The sequence below is a fragment of the Cataglyphis hispanica genome, chromosome 6 (assembly GCF_021464435.1).
Source record: "Cataglyphis hispanica isolate Lineage 1 chromosome 6, ULB_Chis1_1.0, whole genome shotgun sequence".
NCBI lineage: Eukaryota > Metazoa > Arthropoda > Insecta > Hymenoptera > Formicidae > Cataglyphis > Cataglyphis hispanica.
In genome coordinates, this window is record NC_065959.1 from 7,441,981 (window position 1) to 7,462,282 (window position 20,302).

The window sequence follows — 20,302 nt, forward strand, 5'->3', positions numbered from 1 at the left end:
AAATGGAAATTATTCTGTAATATGTAATTTAAACATCTTATTAAATAACATAGTCTATGGTTATGTTTCGATATGCACATCTATATTTGTATATATATTCATTGCGTTTATTCAAATGCCATCGATCGTTTTGTTTGTATTAAAATTAAAGTTTTATCTTATAATTATGATTTTATTAAAACTTTATTCTCTTGTGATATAGATTCGAGAAAATCAAACTATATGCCATTTATATAAATCTCCCGTAAATTTATAAGTTTATATATTTATAAACTCAATATAAATTTTGTTTACAAATTATTAAAAAAACATTACAAACATTAATTAACATTATATTAACATGAATTAAAATAAGGAAAAAAATTATATAATGATATAAACCTAAAATTAAAAGCATAAAATTTTATATTTCTAAGGTAATTAGGTTTAATGAGATTTATATTTCTTTTGTCTGTGTGCATACATTTTCTTTACATACATTTCTATACATATTGCATAAAAAGCATGCAATATAATTAATTTACATATTTTAATGATATAAAAAATGAATATAGTTAATATCTTATCCTATATAATTACAATAAATTAAAGAAAATTTAATTATATAAAAAACACCAATGATTTTATTAATTTTATGCAATACATTAAATTACAAACACAATAAATAACAGACATGACTCTTTTGAAGCAAAATATATGTATATATTTTTACAACCAATGTTCTCGTGAAACGCAAGTAATCTTTTTACAAATATAGCGATAAATGTCTATAAAATGATATTTGCATTTGTTAATAAATAAATTGTAGACAATATAAATTATTGAAGTCTCAAATTGACAATTCCTCTCATTCTTCTCTCATTATAACATGATATCAAACAATTTAACATTTATTGTCATATAAAATTAAATTTAAAAAATTAGATTTACAATTTTCTATAAACTTCTCTTATATTACACTCTGGCACTCTTGGAACTAGTGATGTGAGATAATTGAATATTCTGAGAATGTCCTTATTTTTATGTATATTCTATTCTTAGTATATTCTCAGATATTTTAATATTTTTGTAAAAAATATTCTTACAAAATATTTTCAATATATTCTTATTTTTGATATTCTCTCAGAATATATCTCTGCTCTTTTATCCATATAATTCTCCAAGAATATATTCTCTTTTTCAGAGCGTTCTCTTGAGAATTCCTTTTTATACCACTACTTCTATATAAGGCGACACTATAAACTGGGTTAGATCAACTGGAGAACCCAGGATTAGTATGCTCAATGATGCAACGTCGACAATAGCGTTTAACCGCTCGGTAGCCGATCCACGTAACCATAGGACACTCGCCGATATTGAGCTGTCGCAGACCACGCACATAATAAGCCAGTGCCTCGAGACCAGCATCTGTGACTCTCTCACATCCGCACAGGGACAGTTTCTTCAGATTGGGACATCCTGTGGAGAGTGCTTCGAGGGTCGCGTCGCCGATGTCGCATTTACCAATATCCAAGGCGCGCATACGCGGACAACCGCGTGCCAAGGCGATAGTTGCGCTGTCACTAAGCGCCTCGCAACCGCGGGCATTCAAATAACGCAGTTTGTAGCAGTGACGAGCAACGACTAGCAAACCGGCATCAGACACTCGGTCGCATTTGCCCACGGAAAAGTAACGGAGCGACGGGCCCAGACGTGCTGCTAATTCGCGCACTCCAAAATCCGTCACCTTCACGCAGTCCGACACTGACAGCTGGCGCAAATTGCCGCAGTAAGAAGCGATGGCTACTAGACTGGCATCGGTGATGCGGGTGCATCTACGTAGATAAAGACATCCGAGATGCGGCATGCGTGATAGACTCAGAACCAGACCAGAGTCCTCTACACTGTGGCAATCGCTAAGGTCGAGCGATTGCAGTTGCAAGGTGGTTGTACGACCGCAGGCTCGTGTGACATTAAAACAACCAGTCAGATCGAGTTCCCTAAGATGGGTGCAACTATCCAGTACAGTGGTGACATTGGCATCGGTGACACGCCGCGAGTGTCGCAGCACCAGGGAAGTTAAATTGAGATATGGTAATTGGACGAAGATGCCAGCCAAACCTGTTGCACCTTCCAGGACCAAACGACGGATACAGGTATGACAGCCGCGACGCGTCAGTGCGTTCAGCGCCGTAGTGGCGTTTTGCGGATAACACACCTCGACTTCTCGCCAAAGCGTCGGATGCCACGCGATCTCCCAAAGACGTCGGCATGTCTGCGCCAAAGCGCAGCGATCGCGGGTATCGAGCCAGCTGAAAATCTTCAGCAGCAGATTATCATCAAGCTGGCAAAAGTCGCTAATTACAGAATGATGTATCAGATGCTTGGGTTGTGATGGTTGTTGTGACTGTTGTTGACGGGCGGGCACGCTCGGTACTCCCGGAGTCGATGAGGACGATGACGACGTGGTGCGGCAAGCATTGTTATCGAGAGTGTGATAACCCAAGTCGATGGCATCCGAACCCGGCCGGTATACACTAACCTTCTGCGATGAGTAGCCTCCTCCCCGTTCAGAGCCACTCTGCTCTCCAAAGCTGGGAAAGAGGAGTGGGCATGATCCGTCCATTCCATGCTCTGTTCTACAATTTCAAGTTCATTTTAATACAATTATATTTAACAAGTACATACATAAATGTATACAAGTATATACATAAATGTCATTTAGATTTTAGATTATTTGGAAAAAGATTTAAAATCAAGATTTTTTTTATTAAGATAACATAATCATCGGATAATATTAAATGTGAATATGTTTAATATAATAGAAGATATGAAATTATATTTAAAAAATATATACTCGATAAATTTACTTTATAAATATGTATATCTACATAGAAGAGAGAAAAAATTTTGATTTAGCATTTAATTATCAAAATATTTAAGATTGATAAATATAGATATATAACTTATGAGGTATTTAAATTTATATATAAAAAAAAATTCATAAAAAAATTTAAACTCATTAATAGCTATACCTTACATGAATTAATTATGACATATGTTACGGCATTAATTAATTAATTCATGAATAGAGATTTATGAATTTATGAAGACAAATGTGTAATACATATGTTCCATACTTTTTCCAAAGATTTATTGCTTCATTGATGACTGTTATTTGCGCATACCTCAACGAGAAGCAGTATTGCCTTCGAAAAAAATTCACCACTATAAATCTCAAATTTAACGCGGCCACTGATATATATATATACAGCGTACGAATTACGATCTGAGGTTTCAATATTTTTCGTGCCATAGCTATTTCTAGGTGAAAATTTTACTCACAACAGGATGCCAGACAGGGAGAGTCAGCGACCGCGCGTGACATCACCGAGCAATATCGATCTATCCGCCACCTCCATGTTGATCCCGCATTCCAATTCTCGAAGCAGCTGCGGGGCCCGTGTTTTCGCTCTCGCAGGGGGGATTGCTGGATGTCGAAAGACCGGGGACAATCTATCCGATTGTCGCGCGTGTTCCGGAATTCTTTGAGTCACATGCGCGATCGTCGAAGAACGTTGTACGTGATCGCGGTTCGGATGCGGGGCGAAAAATTTGACACATGACAAACCCTCGACACACTTACGGGGCCCCCAACATTCTATCGCGACCACAGTCCCCCTTCTACCATTTTCACAACTGACTCCACTTTATCCCACTCATGCGTCGTCGATCGACCGAGATGCGAGATTTCTAGCGGCAGTCGAAATGAAAGGCGCACTTGGGCCCACGTTGCGAAAGGCACTCCGTGTCATTGACGACGTAAGATTGGATCATAGCCAGACCGAAATATTCCTCAAAAACGTGAAGGACAAGTTTCTATATGCGAAAAATAGAATGAACTTAGATATACATCACCTCTCAAGTAAATATATTTTTATTAAAATCTAAATGGAGTGAGTTAAATCAAATTATTACTCAATGAAGAAAGAGAAAACTATGCATTTTTATATATGATTATAGAAAAATTATGTACTTACTATGATTGTGTTACACGCGGGCGTCCAAAGAATCCTCGCTTTATCGGTAAAAACGATAATTATTTGCATTCGTAGTCACGCGACTAACCACGCGTAGCGCAACGATCGAGATCAAATTTAAAATTCAATGTAGAGTCATCGTTCTTCTACTCCGTGGTATATATATATATATATATATATATATATATATATATATATATATATATATACACACACACACACACACATATATATATATATATATATATATATATATATATATATATATCACACCTAATGCTCTCGGGAACGAATTATGGCATTGTCTTTTATCAGGACTAAGGTATCATCGCGCAGAAATTCACTCTTGCGTTTTTTTGCCAACGCATCGACCATGAAGGTAATTACGTAAAATCTTACTCGTCATTGTTTTTCGCCGATAATGAAGTGCATTTGCCTCTCGAGACGAAGAAATGCGGAATTTTCGTCGGGTTTTGGAAAGTTGTCCGTACGACGAATATATCCGATCTGTCGTTGTGTGCGCGTTCGAAATATTTCGAGCGTGAACGCGAATCTTTTCTTTTTTCTTCTTCGCGAATAACAGTGTCAACGATCGAACGTTGATGTTTATGGCTCTAATTTGACTTGAAATTTTATAACTTGTTCGACGATCGAATAAGAAACACAGATAATCGAGAATAATTTGTCGCCCATTTCCTCTACACAATTGCATATTTCTTTTTTTTTTTTTACAGAAGGGATTGGTGCTCGGTGTGTACGAAACAGAGAGCGAGAGCAACGTCGTGTTTACTCCTACTGCCGCCAAGTACAATGAATTAGTTAACGGAAAGCTGCTGCAGAACATCTTGCTGTAAGTCTCAATATGTCATTATTTTACTTACTACTGCTGGTTATCTTTTGTGCATCCATGCGATTTTAGAGATATCATATTGCAATACGTCTATGTTATATATAGTATCGTTCTTATCTAACAAGGCTGTACCCCTTGTGCGCTGTTGTAGACTATACTTGCGAGATCTTGATCACTTGGACATGTATGTTTACTCAATATTGAAGATATTATGTTTTTCACTCTTTTCATTGGACTCTTTCTTCTCTTGCCAAAGGATTATGACTTATGTTCCCTCATACATACATATGAATATTCTCTCCACATATTTTATTTAATAAATGTTATATATTAAGATATAGAACTAAGACCTATACAAGACAGTTTCTGTACACCATTGCATTTTGCCAAATTGTTCTTTCACTTTTATTTAATCATATAACAATATGTTTAAATATTTTATTCATATTTCCAGCCTGAAACAATTGTTATATAATGCTGCCTGAGCTTTTTTCTGACATTCAAAAGTGCTTTCCCTATGTTATCTTAAAATTCTTACATAAAGTATTTTTTATTATTAAAAATTTTGAATTTTAAACAAGAGTTTTGTACTCCACAAGCTCACTGGCATTATTTTCATTGTTTCAGGAGTGACTAGACTGAGAGACGATATTATACATATGATATGAAGCGCAACTTGCTCCGCACAAGGATTTCCTAGACATATGCTGTGCTTTATAAATGAGAATATAACTAGAGAATAATACTGCCTGATTTATGACATATTCTTTTCGACGCGATGTCAGATAAATTGAATGCCCACTTAGGGATATTTTAAGCTGTTAACCCTTCAGTTAATTAATCTTTGCTGCTTGAAGACTGAATCAGAAATTGAATATAGTAATAGTAGTAATGTCGACTCCTGGCAACAGTAATATGGGAAATGATAGCAGCGCAGGGAGCAGTGGTGGATTAGGCGACAGTAGCAGTAAAATTAATAAACTTCATCAACCTACGAATGTGTTACAAAGGATGACCGGGATATTAGAAGATAAGAGCAACGATTACATGTGTCCAATTTGCTTCGATCTTATCGATACGGCGTACATCACGCGTTGCGGACATACGTTTTGTCACCATTGTATTGTGAAGTGTTTAGAAATTAAGGATCGTTGCCCAAAATGCAGTTTTACATTAAACGAGCAGGACATCTTCCCGAACTTCCTGTTAGACGAACTAGTTTCCAAATATAAGACAAGAACTAAGGGCCTTGCGCAGTTAGGCTCTTACACGGAGAATGGTAGACACAGAGTGGTCGGTAACGATTCGTCGGCACCGGCGTCCGATGGATTAAGAAGCATCGTTGCAGCAGAGAGTGCCAATCTCACTCTACCCGACGTAAATGTAATGTTAGAGGTGCTGACCCAACGAAAGCATTTACTCGAAGCAGAGACTTGTACAGCACAAAACAAACTATTGCATGAATTCCTAAAGCATCTATTGCAACAGAAAGAAGAACAAAGGAATCAATTGCAGAAGGAAGTAGTGTTGATCAAGAAGGATATGGAAGAAGTTGAGAATATTTTAAAGGATGTTCAGAGCAAGTGTCCACGGGTGGAAGATGTCAAAAAGGCAAGCGAGAATGACACGGCGCAAGTTTCGGCCATTAGACGGGAAATGCTCGGCCTTATAGATATAATAGACTCGAATATGGTGAAACCTAGCGACAAGGTGATCAGCGGTACTGATAATTTGATTAATCCAAACGTCAGTCAGCCTAGTGGATCTACCCTAGCTATACGCAGGAAGAGACTGCACGCTCATTTCGATGATTTTGTTCAATGTTACTTTGATTCCCGTGGCAAGGAGCTACTCCTCGGTCAAAAATCGCAATCACAGAGCGAAGCACAGCAACACGGCGGAGCGCATAGCACAAGTTCCGGTCTAGATGTTTTTCGTGAGAATCTAGTCAAGTTCTCAAGATACAATTCCCTGCGTCCATTGGCGACTCTCAATTACTCGTCGGATCTCTTCAACAATTCCACAATCGTTTCCAGCATCGAGTTCGATAAGGACAACGAGTTCTTTGCGATCGCCGGTGTAACGAAACGGATAAAGGTATTCGATTATGGTGCCGTTATACGTGACACCGTCGACATTCATTATCCTTGCGTCGAGATGGTATCCAGTTCGAAAATCTCGTGCGTCTCGTGGAATTCTTTTCACAAGGGTATGCTCGCTTCATCGGACTACGAGGGTACCGTGACAGTGTGGGACGCAACGACCGGTCAGAGAACCAAGACCTTTCAAGAACACGAAAAGAGATGCTGGTCCGTCGATTTCAACGATGTGGATACGCGATTGATTGCATCTGGTTCCGACGATGCTCGGGTCAAATTATGGGCGTTGAACACCGATTATTCCGTAGCATCGTTGGAAGCTAAGGCGAACGTATGTTGCGTGAAATTCAATCCACGCAGTTCTTGTCATCTGGCATTTGGTTCCGCAGATCACTGCGTACATTATTACGATTTGCGTAACATGAAGGAGGCCTTATGCATATTCAAGGGCCATCGCAAGGCCGTCTCCTACGTTAAGTTTATCAACAAGGAAGAGATTGTCTCCGCTAGTACCGATTCTCAGTTGAAAATGTGGAATATAAATAATCCGCTTTGTCTACGATCGTTCGTGGGACATGTAAACGAGAAAAATTTTGTCGGACTTGCTACTGATGGCGATTACGTCGCCTGTGGATCGGAAAATAACGCATTATATGTGTACTACAAAGGATTAACGAAACAATTGTTCTCGTACAAATTCGACGCTGTTCGAAGCATACTAGAGCTGCAAGATAGAAGAGAAGAAGATCTGAATGAGTTTGTGTCCGCAGTATGTTGGAGACAGATGTCCAATGTCGTGGTAGCCGCTAACTCTCAAGGAATTATCAAAATATTAGAGTTGATTTAAAAACAATTAAAATTAATTGAACAGAGAATAATTACATAAATTGAACGAATAGCGTATGAATAACAACGAGAAATGAAGAAATTATTCTAAATAGCATAATATATAATTTATCATAACACGACGTGTAGAGAAAATTTTTAACATAACGGAATTTAAATTGAATATTAATTCATATTGAACGTGCGTTATCAGCGAATAAATAATTTATGAAAAAATCTCTAATTGATCCATGCTCAATTACCGAGGAGAGCACAAGTATTTTCTCTGGATTGTACATTGTGTGTAAAATGAGGGAAATTAATATTGTTAATTATTATGCGTTTTCGTATATATCTATACTCTATTTTCTAATCGGTATAATTTTAGGTATATATAATTCTATAAATTTGTACAAACTGAATCGTAATGATAAAAGTTTTTTATTGTTATAACATGTTATAACACATATTATGTGACATGATTATGTACGCACACATGATCATTTACAAAATTAAAATGGTTATACATCTTTTATAATTTTATATTAAGTTATTGATACTTAACATTCGCCGGGAATATCATAATTGCACGCTTGTTAAGCTGTATCTTATGCATATATATGTATATGTATATATATATATATATATATATATATATATATATATATATATTTTTTTTTTTTCTTTTTTTTTAGACATGATCGCAACATGAGTGAGGTTTATTACAATAAGCGCAATACTGCTAAAAATGAGATTTAAATCTATAAAAATTTTGAATAGTATACATATATATATGTTCCAAAGTATTTTTTTTTAATAATGTTTCTTATGAATTTCAAACGACGATTGTTTCAATCACCTGCATTAATCGTTAAAAATTGATATGTTTGAATACATATGTTTAATAGAACACATCCCACAATTTTGTTTTACAAAATCTGCCAAATAAATTTAAAATACATTGTTTCAGTTTTTAAAAAATTGATACAAGATAAAATATTAAAGCAAAATCGTTAAAATTGATATACATATAGCGATATTTTGATTAGTAATCGTATATATATATATATATATATATATATATATATATATATATATATATATATATACAAATCGTACCTGCATTTTTTTGAGAACTATTAACAATTGCAATATCAATATTTCGAATACAAAGATATCGGTATTTTAGCTGTCACCATCTAGAAAAGTCAGAAGTTTTGGAAAATTTTTTTGTAACCAGTTAGTGTAATAGAATCTTCAGCTTAAAGCAACTTGCTAGTATCATGATTGCATGTTTTGTAAAGAGAAACATGTGATAAGATGTAATCAACGTCTCAAATATTTTTGACGATAATTGTACATATAGAGAGCGCATGTTTCTGTTGAAATACTCTAGTGTTTGTGATTCTGGGAAAAATATTTCTTTTACTTCTTTTACTATATATAAAAAATTTTATATAATTATAATATTATTTCTTTCTAGCTTCACATTAGAATTTTTGTTGCGTTACATGTCTAATGGAAAACAAAATTAAATAACAAATTATTATTCTAAAGATTATAAAAATATTGTTGAAAAAGGCAATGCTAAGGTGCCAAAATGTACAGAGGGCAAACAATTAATATATTTTAAATTGTTTAAAAGATATATCACTTTTGTGTAAAATTTTGAACATGAATAAGTAATATATTATTTTTTAATAATTTTAAAAATTACTTTTTAAGTATCAATTATAAGAATATTAATGAAACGTCCATTTTTTGCTTAATAACAAAAAAATATAATTACGCTCTTCAATTTATTTTTAATTTGATTCATTGTACAACTATGCCAACTAAACCCCATGACAAAGTCACATTATCGCTTATAACATTAGTGTATATAAAAGAAACTAATATTTGCTAACACAAAAATTTTATGATGTATTATATCGTAAGCTGCTAAATAGTTGCTCACAAATTCAACTTGTTAGTGAGAACTGAATGTGAAATAGTTATCTATAATATCAAAATGTATTGATGCTGATAGATCACAAAGCAACAGTTGTGAATTTATGTATAGCTATAATCTTTGAAGAGAATAATTGTAAATGTACCAGTGTATAATGTATGACTGGATGAAGAAAAATATTCTAGAATAAAGAATAGTATATTTTTAGAATATATTTTAAAATTGCAAATCACTATATCGTATATGAAATAAATGTCAAAAGAATGCCTAGATTCTATTGTAATTAATAAATTTACGAATTTGTGTCTGAATCTTTGTCTTTTAAATACATTACTATCGCATTTTTCCTTATTAAAGAAACATATTATTGTGATATTTTTTTGACTAACTTTAAACGAATGTTTACGCTACAGAGCGGGACCAAAGATTCCTAAGGGTCATACTAGAGTGTTTTGGGGTTTGGACGAAACAGATTACAGCGGAGTCGCGATAGTTAGTCTGGGAAAACAAGATCTTGGTATTAACAAACTTGAAGAGATCCATGAAGGAAAGGAAAATGTACGTGCTGCCGCAGCAGGTAATTCTCATTATTCAATTCTCATTATTCAATATACTAATTGTAAGTAAAAAAAAAAGAATTATTAAAATCTGCTACTTAAATATCTTAAATTTCTAAATTGTACTTTGAACATTTTATTATCAATGAACATTGTATTATCTATATGCTGTATGTGTATTATACATAAAATTTAAATATGGTTATATAAATTTATATTATATCATAATGGCTATAATCATAAAGGATGATTATATATTCTCTCTTTTACTCTTTTTATGTAAGGATATAAGATTATGGCATGATTGATTTTAATATATTGAACCATTTATATTTTGAATCGCTCATATATTTTATTTTTTGGGGACAAATTTCAAACAAAAATTATTAAAAAGATAATTGTTTTATTTTATATTTGAGATAAAAACATTGTGTATTTTCTTGCTCTGTTTTATTATTAGGGATTTTATAGAACATTATATTATTTTAGCGGGATGCCGTGCTTTAGACAATGTTGAGATAAAGGACATCAAGCTAGAAACATTAGGAGATGCTGAAGCCGCCGCCGAAGGAGCCGGTTTATCTACATGGCTTTATCAAGGATATAAAAATGAGGAGAAGAAGAAGAAATTACCAAAGATCTCTCTTTACGGAGAAGAAGGAGAGTAAGTTTCTTTATCCTCACCATCCAAAAATTTAGATTTTCTATTGCACGAAACTATAAACACATTTTTCCGAACATAATGATTCTTTTTAGGGCGGAATGGCGAGTGGGTATTATCAAGGCCCAGGCACAGAATTGGGCTCGCGAGCTCGCAGATACACCCGCGAATCTGATGACGCCCACGATATTCTCGCAACGGGTCTCTGAAATTCTAACGAATCTGGGGATCGATGTTCAAGTGCACGACAAAAGTTGGGCCGAACAGAAGAAGATGGGCTCATTCCTTAGCGTAGCGCGCGGTAGTTCCGAACCACCTAAATTTCTAGAGATCAATTACAAAGGCGCTGAGAACCCGAGCGAATCCCCAATAATGTTTGTCGGCAAAGGAGTCACTTTTGACGCCGGTGGCATCAGCCTTAAGGTAAATCGTGTTACTTTTTTTATGATATAAAAAGAGAAAAAACTTAAAGGAAAACAATTATCATGATTGCAGCCGTCATCGGAAATGGACGAAATGCGCGCCGATATGAGCGGTGCCGCTTGCGTAGCCGCCACCATTCGAGCTGCGGCGGAACTGAAATTGAAGAAAAATATTGTCGGACTAATTCCACTCACGGAGAATTTACCGTCCGGACACGCCACGAAGCCGGGAGATCTAGTACGGGCGATGAATGGCAAGACCATTATCGTAGACAATACTGACGCGGAGGGCAGGCTGATACTTGCCGACGCATTGTGCTACGCTCAGGAATTTAATCCGCGGTAAGTAGCTGCGAATTGTTTTTACATTCCGTAATGACAAATTATATTGGGCGTAATTACACGCGGAACTGATGAAAATTTTTTGAATTTTAATCATATGCCCAATTGAAATTTTTATACTTTATAAAATATCTTTAATAATGAATAGATTTTTATTTATTTTCTATTATATATTGTGGTAGATTTGATAAATGTTCGATTCAAATAGATTTATTTTGGACATCGCTACGTTGACCGGTGCCATGAGAATTGCCCTGTCAAACTCCGCGACAGGTGTGTTCACCAATGACGGTAATCTCTATGAAACTCTGAGAAATGCTGGCACAGTAACCGGGGATCGAGTATGGAGATTCCCTTTGTGGCAGCATTTTACTGACGAAGTGACGAGTAAGTAAAAATTACTCTTCAGTAAAATAATTATTTTTTATTTTAGAAATTTGGATACTTTTTTTATATATCCAATTTATATGTATATATCCAGCAATATTACCTCTTAACTTGTAATTATCACAGAGAAAAATGTAACTTAAATGTAATGTCCTTATTATCTATCATTTATATAAAACATTTGACACTGATAAAATCTATAATTTCCAGAAAAAGTCAAGGCTGCCGACATAAATAATATTGCAAAGTGTAAGGGTGGTGGCTCTTGTAGCGCTGCTGCTTTCTTGAGAGAGTTTATCGTCAAGGATACACCATGGTTGCATTTGGACATAGCCGGTGTCATGGGTCCCGCTCACGATGAATTACCGTATATTCCTGTCGGGATGACTGGACGTCCTACGCGTACGCTAATACAATTTCTACAGACATTGTAGAAATCGCGTTAAGCGGGGGGTCTGCAGCGAATTATTTTATGCAATTCGTACATGTCAGGTGGATTCTCTTGTATAATTTTATATACATATACGTAAAAATTTACACATAGAAGGTTATGTATATACGAGATACAATATATATATAATATTGAATCGCGCCTAATATGGAGAGGATTATATTAATGCGGTCTATCCGGTTTGAAATGATAACATAGTTATATAAAATGCATAAATAACTTTTACTATAGGCCAGTAGCAATATTTTTACAATATTTAAATAATTAGCAATCTCGTTGATTGAGTCCACACTATAAGAATTTATCAAGATCAAAGATAATAGGCTGGGTGCTACAAACTAGTAACACATCTAACATAAGTTTGAAACATTTATTGTATCGCCCATATTGGGTAATGCAAAACTTGAGAATTCTGCTTAAGAGTGTGATGTTTGCATGTTATGGAAGTATGTTACCACTGGTATAGAAATAACGTATATTCGGAGAATATACATATTTAATTACTGTTCAGTATTGAATATACATATTCAGTATATATGTATAATTCAAGGTTTATACAGTTGTGCAGTTTATAAAGATTTTATCTTTGACACAATATATTATGTGGTAAGATAATTGAAAATAAGGTAATGTATCAATTTTTTATGACTTTTTATGACCTCACCATATTAGGCACTGCCTATCTCTTTAAAAAGTTACCACTTATATGTTTAAAATACATAACCTGCAAACAAAAATAATGTATACATATGACAAAAGAGTACTTGGAAATAGAATACTTTATAATATTAAAATAAAAATTGCTCATCTTATTGCAACAATATTCACAAGTTATCAATAATTTTTATTGAAATTAAATAACTCCAAACTCATCCTGTTCCATGAAATTTAATTATATTTGACAAAGAAAAAAATTCAATCATATTTTTTTAATAAAATTTTTGTATAACATTGTCTAATATTCATTCATTACTTTTATAATATTGTCTAAAATTCATTCATTACTTGGAGTATCACATTGAACACATTTGAATACATTGAATACATTTAGTTTAATTTTTATTGCAAAATTGCTATTTTAGCAATAAAAAAGACAAAATGAATAAAATGACACATATAGGAATATTAAAAAAAATTCTATTATTGAATTATTTCTATCAATATAAACCTATTTTAAATTTTTAAAACAACAGTTAATTTTTATTTTTCAAAGAACTGTCTGGTAAAAAAGTTTTCCCTTATTATACACTTCCCTTAAAAGAGATATTTTCTGTTACAAATTGATCGAACTGATAATTTCATTTTACATATGCGGCTGTACATTTTATTGTCTGTAAAAAAGCAAACTATCATTATTATATAATAGATTTGAAAATAAGTTTTACACAATGTTTTTACAATTTTGTACAAAATACTTATATGTGTAAAACTGAGCTCTTATTATAATCAGGATCTTTAATTAATTAGAATAGTAAAAGTAAGAATGCGTGCTTTAATATTCGTATCAATTCTATGTATACTACAGTGCATACAATATAATATTGTACAGGATAAAAATTACATACATTGTGTTTCATATATTGAATCTCAAAAGAAAATATAGCATTCTGTGTCCTAGGCTTGTGACATACATGAAAAATATATATAAAATAGCCTATTAATATGAGAAATAAACGATTGCATTCTTCTATTTTATTATTAATATCAAATCGATAATTCTCTTAAATCGGAAAATATTTTTTGTGTTATACTAGATGAAAAGTACACATAAAATTATCTTACATTTTGCTCTTTATACTTATGATTGTTACCTATATTTTTAGAACCTATATGAACATATATAAAAAAATGATAAATAAATCTAATATATATTCTAGAATAATTTTTACACATCTGTGCATAATTTTCTTTTACATGCAAGAGAAATTTGATTATTCTGCTAAGTATTGTTGTCTAAACTTATAATTTTATGATAAAACGATATTATATGTATAATGTATGATATACATTATTAAAAATATTCAAATGGCGTGAAAAGCATAAAATACTCATAACAAAATAATTCCATAACATAAATGATATAAAGATCGTCATCGTAATAAAACATTTAAAATTTCTATTTTAAAATCTTGATTGAATCTTAAGTCAAAATTCTGTTTCACATGTGTAACCAATGTATCCATATAAAATACACAAAAGTACACATTAGTAGTAAATGTGAAATAGAATTAAATTTTAAAGAATTTGAAGAATCTATACAAAAATAAATAAATTTTAAAATGGTGTGCAGATATTTTAGGACACAGATGCTTATACTAATAAGCATATCTAGCATAATCAGCATGCATGACATACATTCTAGTTTACAGTATATTAAATAATTTCACTATCGATATCGCACAACAGTATATTTGATAATTATTCAAAGGCACCGCAAAAGCGATAAACGCATATTTTTATTATAAAAGACATACACGCAATCTTGAAGTAATAATATAAACTAGGATGTATGGTATAAAAAGAAATAGGAAGAGATTCTTATGTATGAGAGTAAAAATATCACATTACTCATGTCACACAATTTCATTATGTACAATTATTTCATTGCCATGTTTCAACTTATAATTACAAAGTATTTATTGTTTCCCATTCTAAATCGTAATTTTACGCGTTCCGTGTAAGCTCTCGCTCCCGTCTTAAAATCTTCGGGATTAGTACAAAGAATTTAAAAAATCCATCCCTCGCATACATAAGTTTCACGAGAAATGCGATGTTTATACTGAATCACAATAAAACTGGCACTGCGTTTGCCATTGAGACCTCGATAAGCTCGTAAATTGTCGTAAATGTTACATTTGTACATATTAATCATGCTTATCTCCAATCCAGTGTAACTATAATATGTATCGCTGCATTTCAACAGTCATCAGCATCACTTGACGCAGCATTATATTCAAGTCTGCGAGTCTATAAACACAAATCCCGTATAACAACCAAGTATAATTGGACACTTTAAAGCTACAAGGAGTATATAGTCTCTGTTTTTCTTTCGAAAGAAGAAATGAAAATGCCACACATGTTAAATGTCTATGTACAAGGCGGAGGAGGCTGCTGTTGCGGAGAGGGAAGGGGCGCTGCCGCAGCGGCTGCGACTGCAGCAGCAGCAGCATAGGACGATGGGTCTGAGGGATCGAGAAGCGATGGTGGCGGCGGTAGACCGCTGCCACCGCCGCCGCCTCTTCCTCTACCTCGGCCTCTTCCACGACCCCGGCCCCGGCCCCTCCCCCTTCCGCGTCAACTCCGCCTCTCTGGCATCCCAATGTTGCTCGTTGTCTTTTCCAGGAAGGCCAGAGGTCCCTGCAGAGCACTATTGCCTATACCGCCGACCGGGAACCCGGCGGCCCTGCCACCGGCTACACCCTGCGCCATAAACATGCCCGGCTGACTGACTGGCACTCCTTGAAGGCTCGACGTCGGCGGACCACCGGAGCCCTGCTGCACCTGCAAAGTCACATCAAATGAGGATGTACTGTAGCAGGTAGTGACTGTGAGGAAGATATGTTTCCCCCATAATATATGTGACGCAACATCAGGAATGCAGCAAAAAGATATACAGCGCAGCGATATGACGAGCTTAAGCTTACATTTACATTTAACACTTATCTCTGTTCTTGCTATGATATTAAAAAGAATAATATTACTTTATGTTACTTTATTGTTACAACGCGAGAGATAGTTACTCAAAAATATAGATTCTACACGCAGCATGCATACGTTCAGAGAGATGGGACATACGCGAATAACGAAAGAAATCCGTCGGATTTGTCAGGAATGACGATAAGAATAGGCAAGGGAAATGAAAGAAAGCACAATGGTTGTTTGTTTGCGATGAACAGAGATATTTATTCTGCCGCAACATCTCTATTTGCAAGTGAAAACAATATAAGTGAAACGGTATTTCTCAGATTGCAACAGCTAATGCTTCACTAAGAGTTTATATATATTTTTGCAAACTTAGATTTATATATAAATACTCTATATCACTATACACATTTATAAAGAAATATATCTCTTTATTTGCAGGACTCACGTATGAAATTTGCAGAAGGAACTTGAATAATTATTCTAATTTACAAGTATTTTATGTTTTACCATTGATTTTCGTAATCGAAAAGTTCAATTTGTGTAACAATATATGATGTTCATGCATACAATATCTACATGCAGAAGAATAAGAGCATCTTATATGTATATATATATATATATATTTCTTTATGAATACAGAGATATGCGAAAAAATTGTCTCACCCATAAAAGATATAAAAAAACAAAGATAAAAGAGAGATAAGACATTTATGTTTATGTTATTTTGTTATGCCTCTATATACAAAATATAATCTTATATGAAATTATATTAAATATTTAAAAATATCATCTATATCTCATCATATGTAATTTGAACTTGTATACACGAATTAATCTTTTCGAAAATGTGCAATATAGATAATCACTAGTAAGTTTTTGTGTTAATATATGAAACATATATATACTAATTATGAATACTCCTAAGCTTTATTATTGCCATTATTAGATTTATTACACTTTTTCCTTTCTTTTTTTTTTTGTTTTGCTTTTTGGTTAAATATTTGTACATATTTTTGTCTTCATTATTTTGGCACTATTTTACAACAGTTTTTTACATGTACAGTTAATACTTTAATACTTTCCTTGTAAATAAAATTCAGATTTTTGTATACACTTTTATATCGCAGTTAATCATAAAAGCACTTTAATCTGTTTTCCTTTATACATTTCTAAGTCTCTATGGATAGGATTTTAGGATAAGGCACTGATATACGCATTATTATATAGTTATTGCCTCTTATCCAATGGGACCCTAGTTTATCTAATCTCTTTAACTATTATTTGAAAAAAACAGCAAGACATTCTCTAGCTTTCTAGTGAGTATTTAAGATATATCAAATTTACTTAATAATCTATAATTCTCAGATATATAATTTTGCAGATACATATCCTCGTGCATGCACACGAGCATGTACAGGCAATCACTCATCTATGACCAAAAGCAATAAATAACAGGAAAAAGACAACGCAACAATAAATATATACTATAGTAAAAAAAATTGCAAAAGAACATGACTCTGTGGTTAAAACACTGGTTTTGTATGTCTGCATAAAAATATAACATTAAAATATCAAGGTAAATGTATTACGCGAAGAATCAATTTACATTTGAAACAATAATATTACTCGAAAAAAATCGCTCTCGATAAAGTTACAAAAGATTGGGGAGCTTCTTGATCTTATTGAAGTTATTAAAAAATTGAGTTTTTAATTTTTTCATTCAACATATTTATCTTTTGTATCAATTTACACTCCCCTATCTTATGTGACAATGCTCTTCTTTTTTCCTTTTATGTTATGTAATTCTAAAAATGCGTATACTTTAAGTATCAAATTTATCAACCTGCGCGATTTACACGCAAAGCAATCTCGATTTTCGATCTCGATTAGCTTGATCTCGCGAAAATCGCATGCATTCCTTCTCGTTGCTTCAAAAATGAGATGCACACGAAAGCGAGAGATATGCTGTCATCTCTCGCGCATGCGAACATGTGTATTAAGATGCGATAAACGCCAATCGCCTCCTATAACCTGTAATCTATTCATTAATAAACGGGGCAGCCCCTCTCAGTTTTTCTTTACTACTTATTACATACTTTGTGGCAGTAAGTATTTCAATATATCATTCTGTCAATTTTGCTGATTCTTGAGATTTTTTATAAGTAATAAATTGCATTTGTCTTACGATTCTTTGATCGGTGGTAAGAGTACTCCAAAATAATATAAAATCGCCTAGTGATTATTTAGAAATCAACGATTGCAATTCATACTTGTGTTCACGAAAAAATTCTCAAGTATATATATATATGTATAAAATATTTGATGTACTTTTTAATTAAAATTGTGATCATTTTTGATACAACATTAAACAATCTATAATTTATTAAATAATTGAAATAGTATTGTAAGTATAATTTCTTTCTTAAAGCTAAATGTGTGATTGTCATTAACGACATGGATAGTCAGGTATGTGGAGATGGCAGGCTGATAGACATAATCGATGAGAGCTGGCGCAAGGAACGCTTACCTATCGACGACATCTCAACACCAGTGGCTGAATTGCCGGATCCTGAGAGTGATAACGGAGATTCTCACATGACATTGAAGGAGTTGGAGCAAAAGTGGAACAATCTAGCTTTGAGTTCTCTCAGTGACAATCATCTGCATTCCCCGACACCTTTGCACAATTGAACATCGTTGCTCAAGTGTTTGAAGAATTAGTAGATCATACATTATTTATATCTATATATATATATTATATATCTTGATAACTTTTCTTGCTGTATCACAATGGAGTTTCCAGAGAATGGCAAACATTGTTCAGTGAAAGACTGTAAATTATTGGACTTTTTGCCATTTGTGTGTGAGCATTGTCAGGCTACTTTTTGTAAAGAGCACTTTCATATGGTGTCACACGAATGTTTAAATACGGAGAATGCAAAACTTCCCATAGGAAAATCAATAAATTTTCAATGCTCTAAAGAGTCCTGCAAGGAAACATCATTGATAGAGATGCCCTGTATCAAATGTAAACAGCACTTTTGCTTGACACACAGGCATCATGGTTGCTTGGAGTTGAGTGAAACAGAGAAAACTCAGAAACTGAAAAAATGGCAAATACCCAAGAAACAATTTGCAGAAGCAAAAGCTAAAGTTGATCAACAAATTGCAGATAGCTTGAGGAAATCCAAAAATACAGCAATGGCAAATAAGGTATTATATGTTATATTAGAAAAAGAAAGTATTTTTTAGTACACTGAGAAGTATTGTTTACAAATTTATATGTTTCTTTCTTTATTTATAGGTACAACTCATGCGTGTGAAAGGTTCTGCAATTGGTCCTAAAAATGTACCAACAAGCGAGAGATGTTATTTCCTTGTGCACTTGCCACTCACAGTTAAAAATAAACACATAGGTACATCTAAAGGTGTCTTTGTTAACATGCAATGGACAATTGGGAAATGTATAGATTCAATGGCAGATACGTTTAAAATTTCCACTAATACTAATGCAACTAATATGAGTAAATTACAACTCTTCCATCATTCTAACGGAACTCTAATACATGGTGAGATGGATACACCTTTAATAAAATTATTTGAAAATTCTACTATTGTCGATGGACAACGAGTTATCCTAGAATATTCTAATAATGTACCTATAGATACATCATTGTATAAATAAATCTGTTGCTTATTTTGTTATAATAAAATTTCTTATATATAATTATCTATTATATATAAGTAATAGCCCAATTGTATGACTATTGAGCAGTGTGTATGTGATAGCTCTTTATTTCATTTATGATGTATAGGGAATAATAAGTTTTTATCAATATAATTTGATTTATTGATGATGGCAAAATAACACATATTATTTAGAATAATACTTATTTATTACAAACTAGAAGGTTTTATATTAGTAGTTTTACAGTCATTCTTGATAAAGAGACATCTAAATGCATTAAACGAACCATTTATATATACCAGATTATTGTCAGATTTGTTTGAAATAAGAGAACAACGATATTCTGACTTTGGCACTGGACGTTTCCTTGTTTCATATACACAAGTTATGCTAATATAGTAAGAA

At 33.3% G+C, this 20,302-nt stretch overlaps 4 protein-coding genes across 9 annotated transcripts; 3 read left to right on the forward strand and 1 right to left on the reverse strand.

The window, feature by feature from the left end:
- Positions 1 to 483: 483 nt before the first annotated feature.
- Positions 484 to 3,814, reverse strand: LOC126850289 (F-box/LRR-repeat protein 7). The gene is made up of 2 exons (XM_050593140.1): positions 3,325 to 3,814; positions 484 to 2,618 (listed from the first exon to the last, which is right to left on the reverse strand). The coding sequence occupies exon 2, from the start codon at positions 2,603 to 2,605 to the stop codon at positions 1,253 to 1,255; it is 1,353 nt and encodes a 450-aa protein (XP_050449097.1). The 5' UTR covers positions 2,606 to 2,618; positions 3,325 to 3,814; the 3' UTR covers positions 484 to 1,252.
- On the forward strand, positions 3,765 to 13,387 carry LOC126850252 (cytosol aminopeptidase-like). Of its 4 annotated transcripts, none has more exons than XM_050593063.1 (8): positions 4,249 to 4,398; positions 4,754 to 4,869; positions 10,158 to 10,321; positions 10,791 to 10,965; positions 11,058 to 11,385; positions 11,458 to 11,726; positions 11,935 to 12,113; positions 12,324 to 13,387. In XM_050593063.1, the coding sequence occupies exons 1-8, from the start codon at positions 4,315 to 4,317 to the stop codon at positions 12,545 to 12,547; spliced, it is 1,539 nt and encodes a 512-aa protein (XP_050449020.1). In that variant the 5' UTR covers positions 4,249 to 4,314; the 3' UTR covers positions 12,548 to 13,387. The 4 variants fall into 4 exon arrangements, with proteins under 4 accessions (XP_050449018.1, XP_050449020.1, XP_050449019.1 ...); XM_050593065.1 differs by lacking the exon at positions 4,249 to 4,398 and adding an exon at positions 4,420 to 4,506; XM_050593061.1 differs by lacking the exons at positions 4,249 to 4,398; positions 10,158 to 10,321; positions 10,791 to 10,965; ... (2 more) ...; positions 11,935 to 12,113; positions 12,324 to 13,387 and adding exons at positions 3,765 to 3,904; positions 5,497 to 8,863.
- Positions 13,388 to 18,056: 4,669 nt separating this feature from the next.
- On the forward strand, positions 18,057 to 18,900 carry LOC126850369 (anaphase-promoting complex subunit 13). Of its 3 annotated transcripts, none has more exons than XM_050593275.1 (2): positions 18,057 to 18,314; positions 18,638 to 18,900. In XM_050593275.1, the coding sequence occupies exons 1-2, from the start codon at positions 18,146 to 18,148 to the stop codon at positions 18,898 to 18,900; spliced, it is 432 nt and encodes a 143-aa protein (XP_050449232.1). In that variant the 5' UTR covers positions 18,057 to 18,145. The 3 variants fall into 3 exon arrangements, with proteins under 3 accessions (XP_050449232.1, XP_050449234.1, XP_050449233.1); XM_050593277.1 differs by lacking the exon at positions 18,057 to 18,314 and adding an exon at positions 18,318 to 18,410; XM_050593276.1 differs by lacking the exon at positions 18,057 to 18,314 and adding an exon at positions 18,328 to 18,503.
- A 99-nt stretch (positions 18,901 to 18,999) lies between these two features.
- On the forward strand, positions 19,000 to 20,050 carry LOC126850348 (AN1-type zinc finger protein 1-like). Its single transcript, XM_050593233.1, has 2 exons — positions 19,000 to 19,422; positions 19,514 to 20,050. The coding sequence occupies exons 1-2, from the start codon at positions 19,000 to 19,002 to the stop codon at positions 19,892 to 19,894; spliced, it is 804 nt and encodes a 267-aa protein (XP_050449190.1). The 3' UTR covers positions 19,895 to 20,050.
- Positions 20,051 to 20,302: the final 252 nt, after the last annotated feature.

Excerpts from the sequence above, each read along its gene's own strand:
- LOC126850289 (XM_050593140.1), bottom strand. The coding sequence starts at position 2,605 with ATGGACGGATCATGCCCACTCCTCTTTCCCAGCTTTGGAGAGCAGAGT.
- LOC126850252 (XM_050593061.1), top strand. The coding sequence starts at position 5,761 with ATGTCGACTCCTGGCAACAGTAATATGGGAAATGATAGCAGCGCAGGG.
- LOC126850369 (XM_050593275.1), top strand. The coding sequence starts at position 18,146 with ATGAGATGCACACGAAAGCGAGAGATATGCTGTCATCTCTCGCGCATG. Across the intron at positions 18,315-18,637 it reads TTATTACATACTTTGTGGCA|CTAAATGTGTGATTGTCATT; the intron begins GTAAGTATTTCA and ends TCTTTCTTAAAG.
- LOC126850348 (XM_050593233.1), top strand. The coding sequence starts at position 19,000 with ATGGAGTTTCCAGAGAATGGCAAACATTGTTCAGTGAAAGACTGTAAA. Across the intron at positions 19,423-19,513 it reads ATACAGCAATGGCAAATAAG|GTACAACTCATGCGTGTGAA; the intron begins GTATTATATGTT and ends CTTTATTTATAG.